A 17,549-nucleotide genomic window follows, 5' to 3' on the forward strand; every position below is an offset into this window, starting at 1 on the left:
TTTCCATTTGACTTTCTAGGAACCCCAAGAATCTAAATATACCACTCAACAAAAAATAACAAGTGAAAATGATGGCCACCTCCATTTGATGGATAGGCCCCCTGAAACGTACTGTAGGCATGGCCAATTATCTGGCCAGGGAGTCATTGTTACTAAAAGCTAATTGGTTGGAATGGATTGAGCACCGATACCCCAACTTTCACACTCGCTCACTCTCCTTGCGTCCTCCACTCGTGTCTTAGCCCCGCCCCCAGTGAGGAGGAGAGGATTAGATGCGAGGACGGAGTGATCGACCGGTTTGGCCTCATAGGATCGGAATGCACTATGCTCACTAATGACGCTCACCTAGCGTCATTTAAAAGCGACGGCAAATTCCACGATCACTCATGACGTGTCACACAGCTGGATCACTGGAACCAGAGCCGTGGATGACAATATACATGCATGCATAGAATAATATGCAGGTATAGAATAGCACAGAATAGAAGACTAATTCATCAATGTGGATGGCCACATCGTTATCTTTATAGTTAGCAATGTTGTGCAAAGCCATTTATTAATGAAGCGCCTGGGTGCGCAAACGTACATTTATGAATGGAATCCTGACACGTCCCTCGTTTTGTTCGTACAGTCCCCCCCCCCCCTCTCCAGGTAATTCAGAATCAGGCATGTCTGTCATTTATAGCAGTCTGTGCATTCAGGCATGCAGAGAAATTAACTATCCATAGCTTTAGAGACAGATGACGTGTGCACAATATATTACAATGTATATAATTGTATTATGCTTACAGTATATCATACAACGCAATAAAGCCAGCGGCTTGTTGCGGTCCTTTCACACGTAGTCACTTTATCAGCTGAAGCTACACACACATACCCATACTGTACATACTCTAACACACAAGCCCACTTATAGACCCCACGGGGGAGCTTTAGGTTATTGCTCCCCCGTGAATCGCTGGCATTTCAAGTGTGGGCAGGGGTCTTGTTTTTCCAGCCCACCACCCTCTGAGAAAGACGAGCTTGTAGATCTGCTATTTTCAAAAGATTTTTAAAAAGCTTTTAGACATATGATAACTTGTGAAACGGGACATTCTGCATAATGAGTACTTTTACTTTTGCTACTTTAAGTATATTTTGATGCCAATACTTTCGTACTTTTACTCAAGTAAATTTTGAATACCGTACTTGTACTTGTAACAGCATATTTCTACAATAAGGTATTGATACTTTTACTTAAGTAAAACATTTGAGTACTTTTTCCACCACTGGTTGTCATGCAGCATGCTCATCATGTGTGCTCCTCCATTGCCTCAGGTGTCCCCTGCTGCTATCCTGGGTAAGTTGGTGGACAGCTGGAACTTATACAAGGAGGAGTGCCTGCGTAACAACAGCCGAGACCCCCTGAGCACGGGTGAGCATAACATACTGTAGCCATCCTATCCTACTATAATTCTAGTAACCTGACGGTGGGTGGGTGGGTGGATGGAGTCCTGGGTCTCCGATCAAACTGCGCATGCGTCGTGTTGCCAGGTTTCGCGAGAGAAACAAGCAGCGAGGTCTATGAAAACGAGGCCAAACCAAACAAACCCTATAACACCAACATTGGCCCTAAAGCGCTTACAATCGGCGGACATGGCAACACCGACTCTACACCATAGACCCCGCCCACTCTCTGCTGTGGAAAGTAAACACTCCAGATTTGTTTCCCCACACACGATGCTCCATAAAGAACGGTTCTATGTCGTTCTCTTCCAGGATCGGGCGAACGTCCGCCAAGGCTCCGCTGTTTACCCTTTTGTATACATCGTATCCCAAAACTAATGGTAGATTCTAAACCGCACGGATGTTTAAGGTTTGGTCGGCTACATAATATTTTAGGTCGCCAGCGAAACTACCCGTTTAAATCGCTTATTTAGTCAGCCTGTGGCCATGTTTCCCATTGTAGCCAAACCGGGAGCAGTAGTGGCAGCGGACGTAGGGTTTTTTTCCGGGTTCAATGGGAAACATGGCCACAGGTTTCGCGAGAGAAACAAGCAACGAGGTCTATGAAAACGAGGCCAAACCAAACGAACCCCATACCACCAACATGCAACCTGATAATAATGTCCAAAGCATGTCTGTGTATGTTTACATCCATTACTGTGTTGGCGTTAGTTGGGATTAATGTTTATTAGCCAAACCAAGTCACTATGAGCCGTTAGCGTGATGCTAAGCTAACGGACGTTTGGCGCTAGCATGCGGCTAACGCTAATGCTAACGTCGTCATCGTGACTTAATCAACAATGTAAACGTTTCATCAACACACTTTATGAACCTTACTGTGGTTAATATTATCAGTGCTACCCAAGTAGTCCATTGAAAAGTATTATTTTGGTGTATTTTGTGTATTGTAACTTGGACACTGTAACTTAATGGTAGCTGGGGCGACGCGTTGTTGGCTCATGGTTCAGAATGCCTCATGGGTATTGTAGTCATTTTCTGCTATTTCGGTTCTACTGTGATAGACTGTGCTACATTACCTGCTGTTTAATTGTGAATCATATATGCTATGAATATATGGTAATACAATGTTTATTTTCCTGTATTTCCAGGTTTATGACCTGAGTCATCTATGACCTGTGTGTCATCTGTGTGTCCAGTACTTTGTACTGTGTTGGTTAAAAAAAGACAAAACACGAGTTGTGACAAAGACGTGTGATTCTCTGATTAATGTTGTTAGTGGTGTAAAATGCCATCAAAAAATATACTCAAGCCTGCTGCAGGGCAACAGAAAATAGCAAGCCTATTTTGCTATTTTATATAGCAAATTTATATATATATATATATATATATATATATATATATATATATATATATATATATATATATATATATATATATATATATATATATATAGAGAGAACTATAACAACATAGTATTTATATATCCGTTTTTATATTTATATTTTGCTATATTAAAATAGCAAGCCTATCGGTGCTATTTAATGTACTTATATACTATGTTTGCATATAATTTGCAAATATTAAAGATTTGGAATTGTGTAGATTTCTTTCAGAGACATGTATGGACTGTTATATCTTGAACATTTATTCATTTCCACTTACCAGACACTTTTTTTATGGTAAAAATGAGCATAAAAAGCAAAATACAGAATTCAGAAATATTAAAATGGAAAAAACAGAATTTGGGAAAAAAATGAAACGGAATTCATATGGCTCTTGCCGCGACGGGAGCGACCGGGGGGGGGGGGGGGGTGCCACGACGGGACGCGCGCGGGGGAGAAACCGCGCGACAGGACGTGCATTAACCCCACGTTTGCAACGACTTTCGTCTGCGCCCTTCACCGGGTATGGTCTAGTATATTAAAATTGGCTAATGGGAGGGCGGGCGGACCACGGCTATGTCACTCTAACTCAGACATAACCATAAACAAACCTAATATGTCCATATAGGCAGGATCACGTAAGTAATGTTGATATTAAAAAGAAAATGTACTTTGTAATTTGTAGTTTTGAATACTTAAGTATTTTTAAAAGCATGTACTTTTGAATACTAAAGTTAGGGTTAGGGTTAGTTTTAAAAAGCAAGTACTCCAGTCCTTGCTCCAGCACTTAACTCAAATACAAATTTGACTGAGCAACTTTCTCTTGTAGTTTTTTTGACCAGTATGAGGAGTATGACTCAAGCACTGGAGTTGAGTACTTTGTCCACCTCTGGGTGCTGATCAAACCAAAGATCAAAGAGTGTAGCAGTGGGTTATCGTGATTATAGATCCAAGAACATCAAAGTGTTCTAGGGCGTTCCGATTCGACTGTGTTAGAATCTACATCTAATCATCTAATCTACATCTAATCATTCAAACCCAACCCAACTGGCCACCACATTACACACTACATCTCCACTATTCATCATATCCAACACCTGGCATTGTTTATAGCCTGGTGAGAGGATGAAAGATGAGTTTAAGGTCATTTCTTTTTTTCTTTTTTCTTTTTTTACAAATCTCTATTACTTTGCCGACAATAAAAGTTGAAGGTAATTTCTGACTGGATATGTGAAGGTCAACCTTTTTACCTTTCCTCTGAAGCCAAGATGAAATCACTTCAAAGAAAGGAAGTCTAGACTTTCGTGTAGACCACACCAGACCATTAGCCGGGGAAGAATACTGAGTTGACAGCTGGTACAAAGGGGTATTTCAACCACTTACTTGTGTGTTTTTCTCCCCAGGCCTTGTGTGCAACAGGACATTTGACAATTACGTGTGCTGGCCTGATGGACAGCCCAACACCACGGTCAGCGTGTCATGTCCATGGTACTTGCCATGGCACCACAAAGGTAAGTGTCTTGGATTAGATTCAGACTCACAGCCCAGATACGATTTTTGGCCTGGAGAAGAAGAAAAAAAACGCACACATGAAAACAGATTTTTTTGTTTATCAGATGTGAACCCCATTCCTAGGTGGCTTGAAATGGTTTTCAATTCTGATTAGTCTCAGTCAATGGACACTCGGACACTGAATATAGCCGATATACAAGCTAACAACGCACTTGGCTATTTTCGGTGAGCAACACAGTCGCATGGCAACCAATGCCAGAGATAGGTGAACGACGTCTGAATGCAAACAACAATGTGGACAGTGTAGTCCTAAAGATTGTATTTTGAGAAACACATTGGATCTGGCTGCAGTCAACATGGTCTGCCTTGAGGCCACATTATTACTCCCAATATGCTGTGTGGTGAATGATGGCAGTACAGTATATGCTGAATATTCCGCTGAGTGTTCAATAAATGATTTGTGTGTGTGTGTGTGTGTGTGTGTGTGTGTGTGTGTGTGTGTGTGTGTGTGTGTGTGTGTGTGTGTGTGTGTGTGTGTGTGTGTGTGTGTGTGTGTTCTAGTCCAGCATGGCATGGAGTACCAGCAATGTGACTCAAATGGCCAATGGCTGCCTAAGAGGAATAGCAGCGAGTGCGAATCTACTGATGAACCCAGTCTGGTAAGAACATTCGTAGTGATGGTTGAGGCTCTCTGATAGAGACGGCTAATGGTAAATGTCTTTCCAACGAGCGACACTTGTTGGTTTGTTCAGATAAGTGGGTTGCGCACATTCAGTTTGTTGCTGGTGCTGGACACAGAGTAACAGTTTAAAAGAATAAAAGTCTGCCCAACAAACTTGTTGGGCACTTGATTCAGTATGTACCGTTCTTATCAATACTGGTGTAAATAACTTGTACACATTTACTCAAACATTGTACTTTTACTCCACTATAATTATTTGAAAACTTTAGTTACTAGTTACTTTGTAGATTTTGATTATTATTACAAAATATACATTAAGCACTTCAGCCCTATATACATTCAGGCCATTTGAAAATTGCCGATCTACAAACTCACAATGCGTCGTGATGCGACGCATTGTGAGCTTGTAGATCTTCTATTTTCAAAAGATTTTTATACTTTTATATAAATATTTATATATTTGAAAACTTGAAATGGACATTCTGCATAATGAGTGCTTTCTACTTTTGGTACTTTAAGTACATTTGGATACCAATACTTTTGTACTTTTACTCTAGTAAATTTAGAATTCCGGACTTTTACTTGTATTTCTACATTACAGTATTTATTGATACTTGTACTTAGGTTAAAAATGTGAGTACTTTTTCCACCACTATCAATGTTTCTGTTCAAATGTTCTAAAGTAAGTGTGTGTGTGTGTGTGTGTGTGTGTGTGTGTGTGTGTGTGTGTGTGTGTGTGTGTGTGTGTGTAGTTCTACGGACAGTTCCTCAGCCCGTTTCGGATCATATACAGTGTGGGTTACTCCTTATCGCTGGTTGCCCTGGTGTTGGCACTTGGTATCCTAATATGCTTCAGGTAACACTATAACAGTTGAAAATAATGCAAAGAACATAACATATTTCTGAGTTACTCATTCAAATTTTGGTAATTCACACAAACTAACTAAAACATTTATAAATACAATACAGTTCTTTCCTTTGAGCTGTTTTGGACGTAACACGGTTGATCTACTGTTTGCTGTAGCATGTGTATAAGACATACATAATAAAATGCATGAAGGACCAGAAATACTTCCATATCCTGATAGAAAACAGTCACAGTCCATTTGGCAATGGCATACAGTATATCGTCTCTGTCGGGTGGAAATACATTAGGTGGCCAGTGACTTTGACCAGTTTCATTTTCAAAACCTTTGCATCATGCATGTCACACAAACAGAATGCGGCACACAACACCAATGGTTTTGATAATGTGCATTGTGGAAGTTAAATGGTGGATTTGTGGATAGGACTCTATATGAAGGAACTTGTTATATCAACAAAACGCATCGCATTCTGTTTGTGTGACATGCATGATGCAAAGGTTTTGAAAGTGAAACTGGTCAAAGTCACTGGCCACCTACTGTATGTCCAAAACTGTTACTTTAAGCTCGAAACTGTTACTACAAGCTCAGAACGTGGCTACTTTTGATGCTTTTGTGTATGATCAATTAGGGCGTTAATTTACGAAAAACTAGAGTAGAGTATGGAGATTCTCGGGTTTCTGCCCGACAACAGCCATATACACATCTACCTTACAATTGGAATCCACTGTCGAATGTTTGCCTGTGTGTAAGTTCCATCAGTGTTGCCAGATTGCGCGCGAGCAACAAGCAACCATCTTGCTGCAAACACACAGAGCTGCGCACTGCGCATGCGTGGACGCACTTTCCCTAACCGACAACACGCCACTTCGCGCTTACAACTCCTGGACATGGCAACCCCGAAAACCCCGCCCATCACCGAACATCACCGAACGGCTACGGCCCCAGCCGAAACACAACGAAGCGACGGCCATTGAAAACACCAGCTCGCTCGCTCCACACAGCTCCTGCACAGTTAACTCCTCAATGCTCAAATAAGCACACATTTCGAACCAATGTGGAAATATTCTCACACAAACAAGCCCAACTTCGATTTCTGACCATTACAAATGTCAATAGACACGCAGGACACGAGGCAGTGGCCCTGCGGAAATCGCGGCCTAATGCGCAAGAATAAGCCTCGGCTGGTAGTGACATCGCCGGGCCTCCCGACGGATGTCGGCGGCCCGGCGATAGCGTTAGCATGCGCCTAACACTAACGCTAATGGTAACCAACGCTGCTGTCGTCACTCAAACGGCTACGTTAAACATCTTATCAACAACCTGTATGAACGTTAGTGTGGTCAATGTCATCAATGCTAACTAATTTGCCCGTTGAACAGTGTTATTTTGGTGACTTTTGTGGGTTTCTGTGACACTATGTCACGATGTAGCATCTCAGAGTGTTATGTAACATGGAACGGAATGAATAGCTTAGCACTTCCGGTGGTTCCTTCACAATAAAGGTTGCAACAAATACACACACCATGCTACACGAGAGCCTCGCGCCAGCGACTAGACGGAAGGGTCGCGTAGCGACCCGCACCTCTAGTTAAATACATTCCCTTCAGCACCATGTGCTACGATGTTTGATCGTTATACTGTTGCTCCTTAACCAGGAGGTTACACTGCATGAGGAACAACATCCACATGAACCTGTTCGCCTCCTTCATCCTGCGAGCGATGTCCATCCTCATCAAAGACGCTCTGCTGGAGGCCCCCAACCTGAAGATCTTGACTCACGATGACATCAGTAACGACCAGGATGGCTTCCCCAGGGCGCCCGTATATCCAGTGGAGGTTGCGGTCAGCAATGAGGTCATTAGCCTGTAAAGTATATTCCTTTCATTTCTTTCTTTTTTCATGAATCACTTTCATCTGACAGATTTTTGGTCAGTGTCATTGCTGTTTGTTGTTCCATCCATTTTTGATTGTCTTATATACTTAAATAATAATAATCATAATGATAGTAATAATGTAATCTCACAATAGTTTGAACTTGCGCAGAATTCAATTCAGCGTTGACCGTAACTTGACATGCTGCTGTGTTCCATGACGTAGACGATGGTTGCCTGTCGCATCGCCCTGGTGATGATGCAGTACAGCATAATGGCCAACAGCTATTGGCTGCTGGTGGAAGGAATATACCTCCATAACCTCTTGGTCATCACTGTCTTCACTGAGAGGAATTACTTCAACATATACCTGTGCATTGGCTGGGGTGAGCTGCTATCCGTGTGTGTGTCTGTGGGGGTGGGGTTGGGGGGTGGGGGGGGATATTAATTAACTGTAGGCTGTATGATAACGTGGAATCGAAAAACGGTTTTGCATTTAGACTGTTTTCGACGTATTTCATTTCATTTACAGGCACACCGCTAATAGTCCTGGTGCCCTGGGTGATAGTCAAATACCTGTATGAAAATCAAGAGTAAGTCTCCAAAGTTGTTCATTCTCTCTCTTGGAGTTAGATTACTACTCCCCCTCCCCTCTCTCTCTCTCCATTTCTCTCTTCTGCACTCTCTCTCTCTGACTCTCTCTTGTTTAGCTCTCTCTCTTCATTTTAATTCATCATCATCTTAATTCCTAACAATCCGTGTGGAAAAATGCAATTGCAATCATAACATTTTGGGACAGTGACAAAAAAAATTAGATTACAGCTAATGATTGTTGACTCAGTGCTCGTGATAGACATCAACCCAAAAACTGGAGGCAATTTTCTTCACATTCTGTGTGCTACTTAATGTGTAATGGTCACGGCGTGATTGCTTCAGTATACTGTAGCTAATACTGATCAAAGTCATCGTCAGAGGGCAGCGATGTTTATCTTTTTGTCTGTCTGGAAGCTGAATAATGACATGCCATGTTAATGTTTATTGGCCGAACAGTCTGCTTGCAAGTGGGCCACAATGAGAGATTAATGAAACTCCCATTATGCAGTCTCTGCAAAGCACACCCTGCAGCAATAGAGTGGATAGTGGCTTTTAAACCAGTAACGTACATTATGCGCCGTAAAATGTTACTTTATCTCTGAGAGGATTACAAAGTGAATAAATTAACACAGAGGATTTTACTGTGCGTGGAGATCTCTGCATTACACTAAAGTGGTGCAGTTTTCTGAACTTATTTGACTGTTATCTCCGAGTGAAATGAACAGTGAAATGAACAGCGAATGCCTCTATCTTCTCAAAGGACCAACAGTCATACCTAATCTAGAGTCATTCACACTATATCGATATCAAGATATACGGTCATAGATGTTTCTCCAATGCTTTGCTTATAGGTGCTGGGTGCAAAATATAAACATGCATTACTGGTGGATCATCCGTTCCCCCATTTTGCTAGCAGTTGTGGTAAGTCTCTCACACTCTCACACACACACACACACACACACACACACACACACACACACACACACACACACACACACACACACACACACACACACACACACACACACACACACACACACACACACACACACACACACACACACACACACACACACACACACGGCAGTGCAGACATTTGTATTAATTTTTTTTTGTTCTTTCCTCCTCTCTCTCACTCTTGTCTGCACAAATCTATGTATTTTCCACCCGATATAATACATTAATGTTGAGAATAATGGTGGTACTGTACATGAGTGCATCTGCAGTTAGTAATGGAGTTAGCATATCATTATGGCCTTTGGTCTCCGATCACAACAGCAGTGAGGGTTGGCATTCAGCGGATCTATGGTAAATGGTCTGCATTTCTATAGCACCTTTTATCCAAGACACTGCACACTGTGTGTTACATGAGCCTGTTCTCGTTAGGAAATGTACAATGAATACTAATGGCTTTTTAAGAGTTATGTTTGCTCATACGTAACATAGTTTAGTTACACAAAATGTTCTCATTTGTTATTCATTTTGTCATGTCATTTAGATTGTTTGAATAACCTATTTTAAAATGAATAACAATTACATAACGTATAATACAATAACGTGATTTACATTTGAATACGTATATGGCATAACTTACAAACTTACTTTATGTACTTAAAAGCCATTAGTAGCCATTGTAGGCTACATTTCCTAATGATATCGTGTTGGTTACATTTACTCTATTTGTCTATTTAGACGGACACCGCATATTAATGAACAATACATATCATATAATACCCACAAAAAAAACATAAAAACAAGCAGACAATAGCGTACATTACAAACAACAGATACGAAACGGGTACAAAATGTGCAAATTATATCTATTTAAGGCTAAGACTAAAACTATTTTTTATTGGCTCATATTGCACTAAGAAAATAGCAGCGTTTTAGAGGGCAGTATATATTTGTATATTAAAGTGAACTGTGTATAAGGTGCAGTATTACTTCACGTAGTACAGGATACGTTGTCAAATAAAGTGCAGGATTGATTATGAATGGTCGCAAGTTTGGTTATCAAGTAGCAATCTCTTATGGCCTATGGAAGGTTATTTCACCTCACTCACACAGTGAAAATGAATGTTTGTGTGTTTTAGCGACCGCAGCAGTAACTACCCCCTGTCCTTACCGTACCTTAAAGCCCATCATAATAATCTCAATAAAGGTCAGCGCTGCACTTATGTAAGAGTCACATTTGTCAATGGCTGCCAATGCCGGGACGGCTTCACATACATCCCCGGCACTTTCCATGCATCAATCAATCCACCTTAAGTGGCCTGTATCTCACAGGAATTCCTGTGTTTGAATTCTTGCATGACAGGGAGGCTTGACTCCTTCTAGTGCTTCACATAGACGACCCTCCCACACACACACACACACACACACACACACACACTTCTTTCTGTATCTCTTTATCATAGCCCTACTGTAGCATGTGTGGAAACTGATCAAAGCAAAGACTTGTTTTGTTTTGTTACAACTACTTATGCCTGATATATACCTTGTTGTGCGCCGTGTCGTGTGACAAATAACCAATATACAAGCTCACATCAGCTATTTACAGAGAGCGACACTAGTGCACAACTAAACACCCTTTACATACACCTGCAGATTAACAGTTAATAAGGGGTCACAGCAGGTGTACATTTGGGGGGGGGGGGGGGCAACATCTTAAGGCCAGCATTACACAGCTTGACAGGCATTATTAATCTCAGTATGTAAATCCAAAGCTCATATTGATTTTTACCTAATGGAGAATCAGTTTGTGCCTAGAAAGTCGGGCAAACTTTCATGTTAAGATTAATGTGCGTGTGTGCGTGTGTGTGTGTGTGTGTGTGTGTGTGTGTGTGTGTGTGTGTGTGTGTGTGTGTGTGTGTGCGTGTGTGTGTATGTGTGTGTGTGTGTGTGTGTGTGTGTGTGTGTGTGTGTGTGTGTGTGTGTGTGTGTGTGTGCGTCGATATGTATGTGTTTACCTTCCTTCCACAGATCAACTTCCTCATCTTTATTCATATAATAAAAATTCTTGTGTCAAAATTGCGAGCACACCAGATGAGATACACAGACTACAAGTTCAGGTGAGAAACAGAACGAGTTTAGAAACCCTGTGTTTCATGTCCTCGTCTGTACATACAATAGCCTTCCCGATTCTCTCTGTCTGCACTCATTGTCTGCAGTGGTGAAAAGTAAGTACATTTACTCAAGAACTGTACTTAAATACAAATGTAAGGCATTTTTTACTTTATTGTACTTTTTACTCCACTACAATTATATGAAAACTTTAGCTACTTTGTAGATTTTGATTATTTACAAAACACACTAACCACTTCAGCCCTATATATTTCAGCAATTTAAAAATAGCAGATCTACAAGCTCACAACGCGTCGCATCGCGTTGCGTTTTAAACTTGTACTATCGACTATTTTAAGAATATTTTTTTCCCATCACTGCATACAATAAAAGCCTTCCCTAATGATTCTCTCTGTCTGTCACTTCATTGTCTGTCTCCATGTGTCGCTGGTGTCTCTCTCTCTCTCTCGTCTCTAATCTTCAAGGTTGGCCAAGTCGACTCTCACCCTCATCCCTCTGCTGGGGATCCACCAGGTGGTGTTCATCTTCGTGACAGACGAGTCCACGCAGACCACCTTCGCCCTGCGTCTCACCAGGATCTTCGTCGATCTCTTCTTCACCTCCTTCCAGGTGAGACTGAGGGAAATTAACCCATTAAGACCTGAGGCCAATTATGCAAAGGCCTTCTAAATCAGTAGTCCTCAAAGTTTTCATGCCAAGGACCCCACAACTCACTGTGTCATCTGGTTCCCCAGATGACACAGACAATTTAAGGACTTTTAAGCATTTTTTTGTTTTTTTTTACCATTAGTGCAACTATACTATAAAAAAAATTGAAAACACAAAATTGTCAAATTATACAAGAAAGAGGCTAAAATCCGATCCAGCTGTGAGGCGTTTGAGCTTGTAGATTGGCTATTTTCACGATATCTATCTGTGGAACCAAGTCAAACTATATTTAACATCCCAAGTGCTTATCAGGGTGGGGTTCAAATATGATTATTTTGGGGGGTCACGGCCTTGAAAGGCTGAGAACTCCTGGGATACATGGCAGCTTTGATCCAAAATGATGTGTTTACACTGCATAGTGAAGGTCTCTTGGCACGCTCTTAACAAAAGCCACCCTGTGAGTGAATATGAGACAATGTGTGACACTATGCATTGCATTGTTTGTGAGAGTTGTTTGTTTGTCCACAGGGTCTGCTGGTGGCCATCCTGTACTGCTTCGTCAACAAAGAGGTGAGTCTCCTTGTCCACCCAATAACAAACATCTGAGTGAGTCACGCCTCAATCTGTCTTTTCCTTCCACTCATTGGAATCTTCACTTTTGTCGCATCCCGTTATTATTCAGTCTCTCTCTCTCTCCTTCTCATGGGAACAACCTCCACTCTCGTCTCCTTCTCGTCCTTCAGGTGCAGTCGGAGGTTCTGAAGAAGTGGAAGCGCTGGAAGCTGGGGAGGAACATCGAGGAGGAGTACCGCCACACTTACAGCCACCCCCCTGGCGCCAAGAGCGGCAGCCTGCTAAACAACGCCCCCGGGCTGCCCCACCACCCGGCCACCGCTACCTGTTCCGACCTGCTCTGTAATAACCCGGAAGAGAAGCACAAGCTCATGGCCAGCTGCCGCAACGGCAGGAAGGGGGCGGTCAGCAGCTGCACGCTGGTGGAGGACATTTCTCTGACGGACAAGGCGCAGTGCTACGACGAGGCTCCCAGGGAGAACACGGAGAGCCACCTCTGAAAGTCAACGAACAAGACATCTTCGAAGAAACTCGGGAGGGCCTTTCCCCTCTTGTCTCGGCTCCAGTGAGGCGGACAGGCCCCACGGCGAGGGGCTGGCGTTGATGAGCCGGGCTTGGTCCGGCCATCTATTCGGGGAAGCGGTCTTGGTATCGGTGGGACAGACAGTGCAACACTCAGCCCTCTCCACAGCCAGAGAATGGAGAATCCTGCGGCAAAACGGCCACATGTTGGAACTGTGGGATGTGCTGAGGAAGAACCATGTGGATGGATTTGTGTGGAGGCTCGTGATGCCGCCACACCACCGCATGTTGCACGCAACATCAACACAAGCAACTCACCGCAACATGTGCCATGTAAAATAATAGGAAACAAAATAACTGAGACCTCAGCGACTTAAATAATGCATCAAAAACAGGGTCTTTGCTTTAGCTTCTGATTCGTGCTGTGGATCAAATGTGTGTTTGTTTGTGGTACTGGAGACAAAAGACAAACTGGACATCGAGTTATTGTTGAATACACACAAAACAAATGACACATAAACCATGGCCTAACTGAGAGGAATCCAATCAAGACATTTGTATGTGTTTTCCTTACCATTCATTCTGCATGAATGGAAACAGAAAGAGACTAACTTGAACTTTAGCATCCCTAGTCTGGGGGTAACATTCGATGAAAGTAGCAGCTGACCTACAAGCTCACAACACGTTGCATTGCGATACGTCGTGAGCTTGTAGATCGGCTATTTTCAGGAAAGATATTTTGGATAGAGCGAAAACAGGATACATACCCTAGTATATAGACCCCTTGGGAATCCGGTCAACTAAGTATAGGGTTTAAGTGGCTAAGCGTCTAAACATGTCTATATCTCGTTGCATAAGGTGTTCACACAGTGTTTTCATTGTTCACATGCTCCACCCGGAACCATGAGAACTTGGCAGCTGCCCTGACCAGGGCATTCCTGGCTTACCTACAGACATTCTAGCACTTCGTGAGGTAGCATTTGAAAATGATCCTTAAGCTATTGTTATGACGTTAAAATCCCCCGACACGTTTTTCATGTATAAGAAAACACGTCGGGGTGGTTATGTTGTATGAAATTGGCCAAAACCTTGAATATTCCTATTACTGTCGTAATACAGTAAATGTGTAAACATGCAGTAAGTACAATAGGTTCGCGAACAGTGGTCCAGGACCTATTTTGGGGTTGCGGACCCTTTTTTATGGGTCGCGAGTAGATTTTTGTTTCCTTCAAGATTTTGAAATGTTTTTTTTTAATTAAAATTCTGAAAAAGAAATTGATACATTTCAACACAATCTAAGAAATTCCATAAATGTAAAAAAAAAAAGAAGAAAATATCAGCTATTTTCACTAGTTTGGTCCCAGGGGCCCCCTTTTGGGTCTCAAGCTAAAACATTTTGGGAACCACTGCAATAGGTATGTTCAGGAGGAAGTTGTTTGCCATTTGACATTATTTTAACACCTTCCAGGTGTTGTGCTGTACTGTATGGTACATTGCATTCCTTTGCATGCTGTATGGACATCACAGCAGGCCATGGAAGTGATAACTGATATGGTGTAACTGTACATCAATTCTCACAAACATGGGTGACACTTGGCAGACTCCAATGTGCATGAAGTGTGAATCCAACACTGTGACTCAAAATATCAAGTCACTGCTTGCACGAGAGTATAGCTCTTTATTCAAGGAAATGTGTCATGTTGAAAATCGTCTTTCTGTCAGGCATGCAGATTGTGCAGACTTAATACGCTTTAGGTGGTGTGACTCATTGGCCTGCAATGCGAGCCCTAGAGAGCCATTATGTCACACTGGGTTCTGACATGCACTGAGTGTACAGTATACCATTGTGTATCCTCTCTGTGCCAAGTCAACAAGTGAGACATTTGGGTCATCAGGGGATGGCAATGGCCACCCCCTAGTGTTCACATTTAACCTCAAATTCAGTTATTTTATGCATATTGTAGATTAATCTGATTTCATCGCAATCGATGCCCGTCCATCTACCTGTGACACGTGTTATAATTTAGATAAGCGTTTTATTGTATGCGACCGTATTGTATGCCAACGTGGCATCCCTATTTTAGGAATGTCATTATGCGAACATTTTCAAACATTTTCTCTTTTCGTCCCCAAACAAGTAGCGTAAATAGTGGATCTACAAACTTTCAACGCTTGTAGTTTGTATATCCACCATTTTTTGCTATTTTAGAAACGGGGCTTAAAGTGGTAATTTCTTTCTGAAATTACGCCTCTGCCCAATCTGACTGCATGGGCCTTCAAGTCCATGTCACGTCATTGAGCTGTATTAGTCCTTTGACATCAAAGAGGATGTGATTAACAATGAGGTGATTTTGGGTGTCACTGTCTGCACTCATCTTGTGTTCATCCTTATCCCCTTCATAGGGCCTGTGGATGTCCAGAACAAAACCCGTCGAACAAAATAGAATCTTTCCATTAAACACTCGGCAGAGATAGGCCTTGCTCATGGTTCCATGTCAGCTTTGATGAGGACATAGAAAAGAATGGTGGTACTTCTTTTACTACTGCTGAGTACTGATGAGTACAATAGATGTTGGAATTTTGTAAAGAAGGGAACGCTCAAGCAGAACTTAAAATTATATTTTGCGTTGCTAAAAGGTTTCATCATGACTTTTGTATGTATGACTATTTGCACAATGCTAATTTATGATGGGTAAATACTGTATGTATATGTATTTGTGATTTATTTGATTGCTTTAAATGTCTGTGCTTTTCAGGTATGCTTAAATGGTGGCATGTGTGTGTGTGTGTGTGTGTGTGTGTGTGTGTGTGTGTGTGTGTGTGTGTGTGTGTGTGTGTGTGTGTGTGTGTGTGTGTGTGTGTGTGTGTGTGTGTGTGCGCGCGCAAGCAAGCGTGTGCAGGTGTGTGTGTGTGTGTGTGTGTGTGTGTGTGTGTGTGTGTGTAGGTGTGTAGATGTGTGTACAAATGTATATATTTTTCTGTGTGTGTGGGGGTGTAGCATGCACTGGCAGTATTGCAAACCATCCAGAAAATTGGAACCTGGGGAAGTGGTATATATAGTAAGATGACACGTTTCTGTTGTGCGTCAAAGCGAGGCACAGTTGAGCCACCGCGGCACTGCAGCCTCTCTCGATTAGTTCCAGCTGGGCGAGCCAGGAGCTGATATGAACCAGGGGAGGTGATGGCTTCACCCAGAGCACCGCAGGGGTCAAAGGTTATTCCCAGTCAGTTCCGTTCTATCAGTTGTCACCATGTACTATATCACACCGCGCCACGCTACATTCCAACAGCACATACTGTACATACCCCTATAAGGCAAGAGGAAAGGAAGCTGGTCTGTGCCTTCTGCTGACGTCTCACTCAGTGGGACTCCTACAGTACAAATACAAATCATACTCTATAGCTGAATGGGAGCAGGACGCCTCATTGAGAAAACGCAATGGGTCGCTTTTTTAACCACCCTAAAGCACCCCTATTCTGGGGCCGAACATTCAGTGAAAATAGAAGACCTACAAGCGCACAACTGTGAGCTTGCGTTTCCGTGATATTTTCATTGCATTTTTGTGATATTTATTTTCATGATATTTAGATATTTAGTGTAGAGGGCAAACATGAGGTGGGCCTAGTTTAGAGCCCAAACAGTCCCCAAACAGAGGCGGAGATCTCTGATCGTCTGGCAATGTGAGACTAGTGGCTCAGACCATAATGCTCCACGAGAACCCGAGTTCAATTCCGACTCCCGTCATATCTCCCCTCTCTCTGCTCTTGGTTTCTTGTCTTTCTCTAGACTGTCTTATCTGAAAAAAGTTAAAGTTTCTAATGAAAGTTGAAAATGTTCTGCATTCTGAGAGTGGAGTGGAGACAGAAGCAGTTGCAGCAGATACACTGGGAGAAGCGACTGCAGGCCTCTCTTGTGCTGTTGTACAATAGAATTTGCATGGCCCAGTTCCTATTCATGTATCTTAACTGTGAGAATATACAGATGGAACCAAATGGACCTGTAAGCATACAGGTCCATTTGGTTCCATTTGTTCACTCTCAGAGTTAATACACATTTTACTGTGTATTAGGCTTAATAGCAGCGTGTTGTGGATCACATCAGATAATGGCTGCTGTTTTTCTGTCCCCTTCAGATGTAAACATCAGGCCGGTGCCATATTAAATCAGATAACTACTGGGTGCCGCTATTTCTTGTGAGCACAGCACACACCCCGAGGACTGAAATAGAGCAGGAGATGGAGATGGGGAATACATAGTTGAGATAGAACCTGAGGCACTGCTGTTGCTCTGTGGTGAAGTCCCTGTGTTTTTCTTGCTTTTCCACTGCAGGAGAGATGTTTTGATACTTATGAAAACAAAATAATCAAGG

At 42.3% G+C, this 17,549-nt stretch overlaps 1 protein-coding gene across 2 annotated transcripts in view; it reads left to right on the forward strand.

Moving 5' to 3' along the window:
- The window catches only part of gcgra (glucagon receptor a), a 58,792-nt gene extending 43,737 nt beyond the window's left edge, over window positions 1–15,055 (forward strand). For both annotated transcript variants that reach the window (XM_084071048.1, XM_084071049.1), the window contains exons 3-14: window positions 1,318–1,414; window positions 4,232–4,339; window positions 4,902–4,999; window positions 5,775–5,878; window positions 7,544–7,742; window positions 7,986–8,145; window positions 8,292–8,352; window positions 9,205–9,274; window positions 11,336–11,424; window positions 11,902–12,046; window positions 12,614–12,655; window positions 12,829–15,055. In XM_084071048.1, the coding sequence (XP_083927174.1) occupies window positions 1,318–1,414; window positions 4,232–4,339; window positions 4,902–4,999; window positions 5,775–5,878; window positions 7,544–7,742; window positions 7,986–8,145; window positions 8,292–8,352; window positions 9,205–9,274; window positions 11,336–11,424; window positions 11,902–12,046; window positions 12,614–12,655; window positions 12,829–13,158 (1,503 nt within the window). In that variant the 3' untranslated portion in view covers window positions 13,159–15,055. The remainder of the gene's footprint in view (window positions 1–1,317; window positions 1,415–4,231; window positions 4,340–4,901; window positions 5,000–5,774; window positions 5,879–7,543; window positions 7,743–7,985; window positions 8,146–8,291; window positions 8,353–9,204; window positions 9,275–11,335; window positions 11,425–11,901; window positions 12,047–12,613; window positions 12,656–12,828) is intronic.
- The last annotated feature ends 2,494 nt before the right edge of the window (window positions 15,056–17,549 follow it).

This window comes from Gymnoscopelus microlampas (genome assembly GCF_963454915.1).
Source record: "Gymnoscopelus microlampas genome assembly, chromosome: 11".
Classification (NCBI taxonomy): Eukaryota; Metazoa; Chordata; class Actinopteri; order Myctophiformes; family Myctophidae; genus Gymnoscopelus; species Gymnoscopelus microlampas.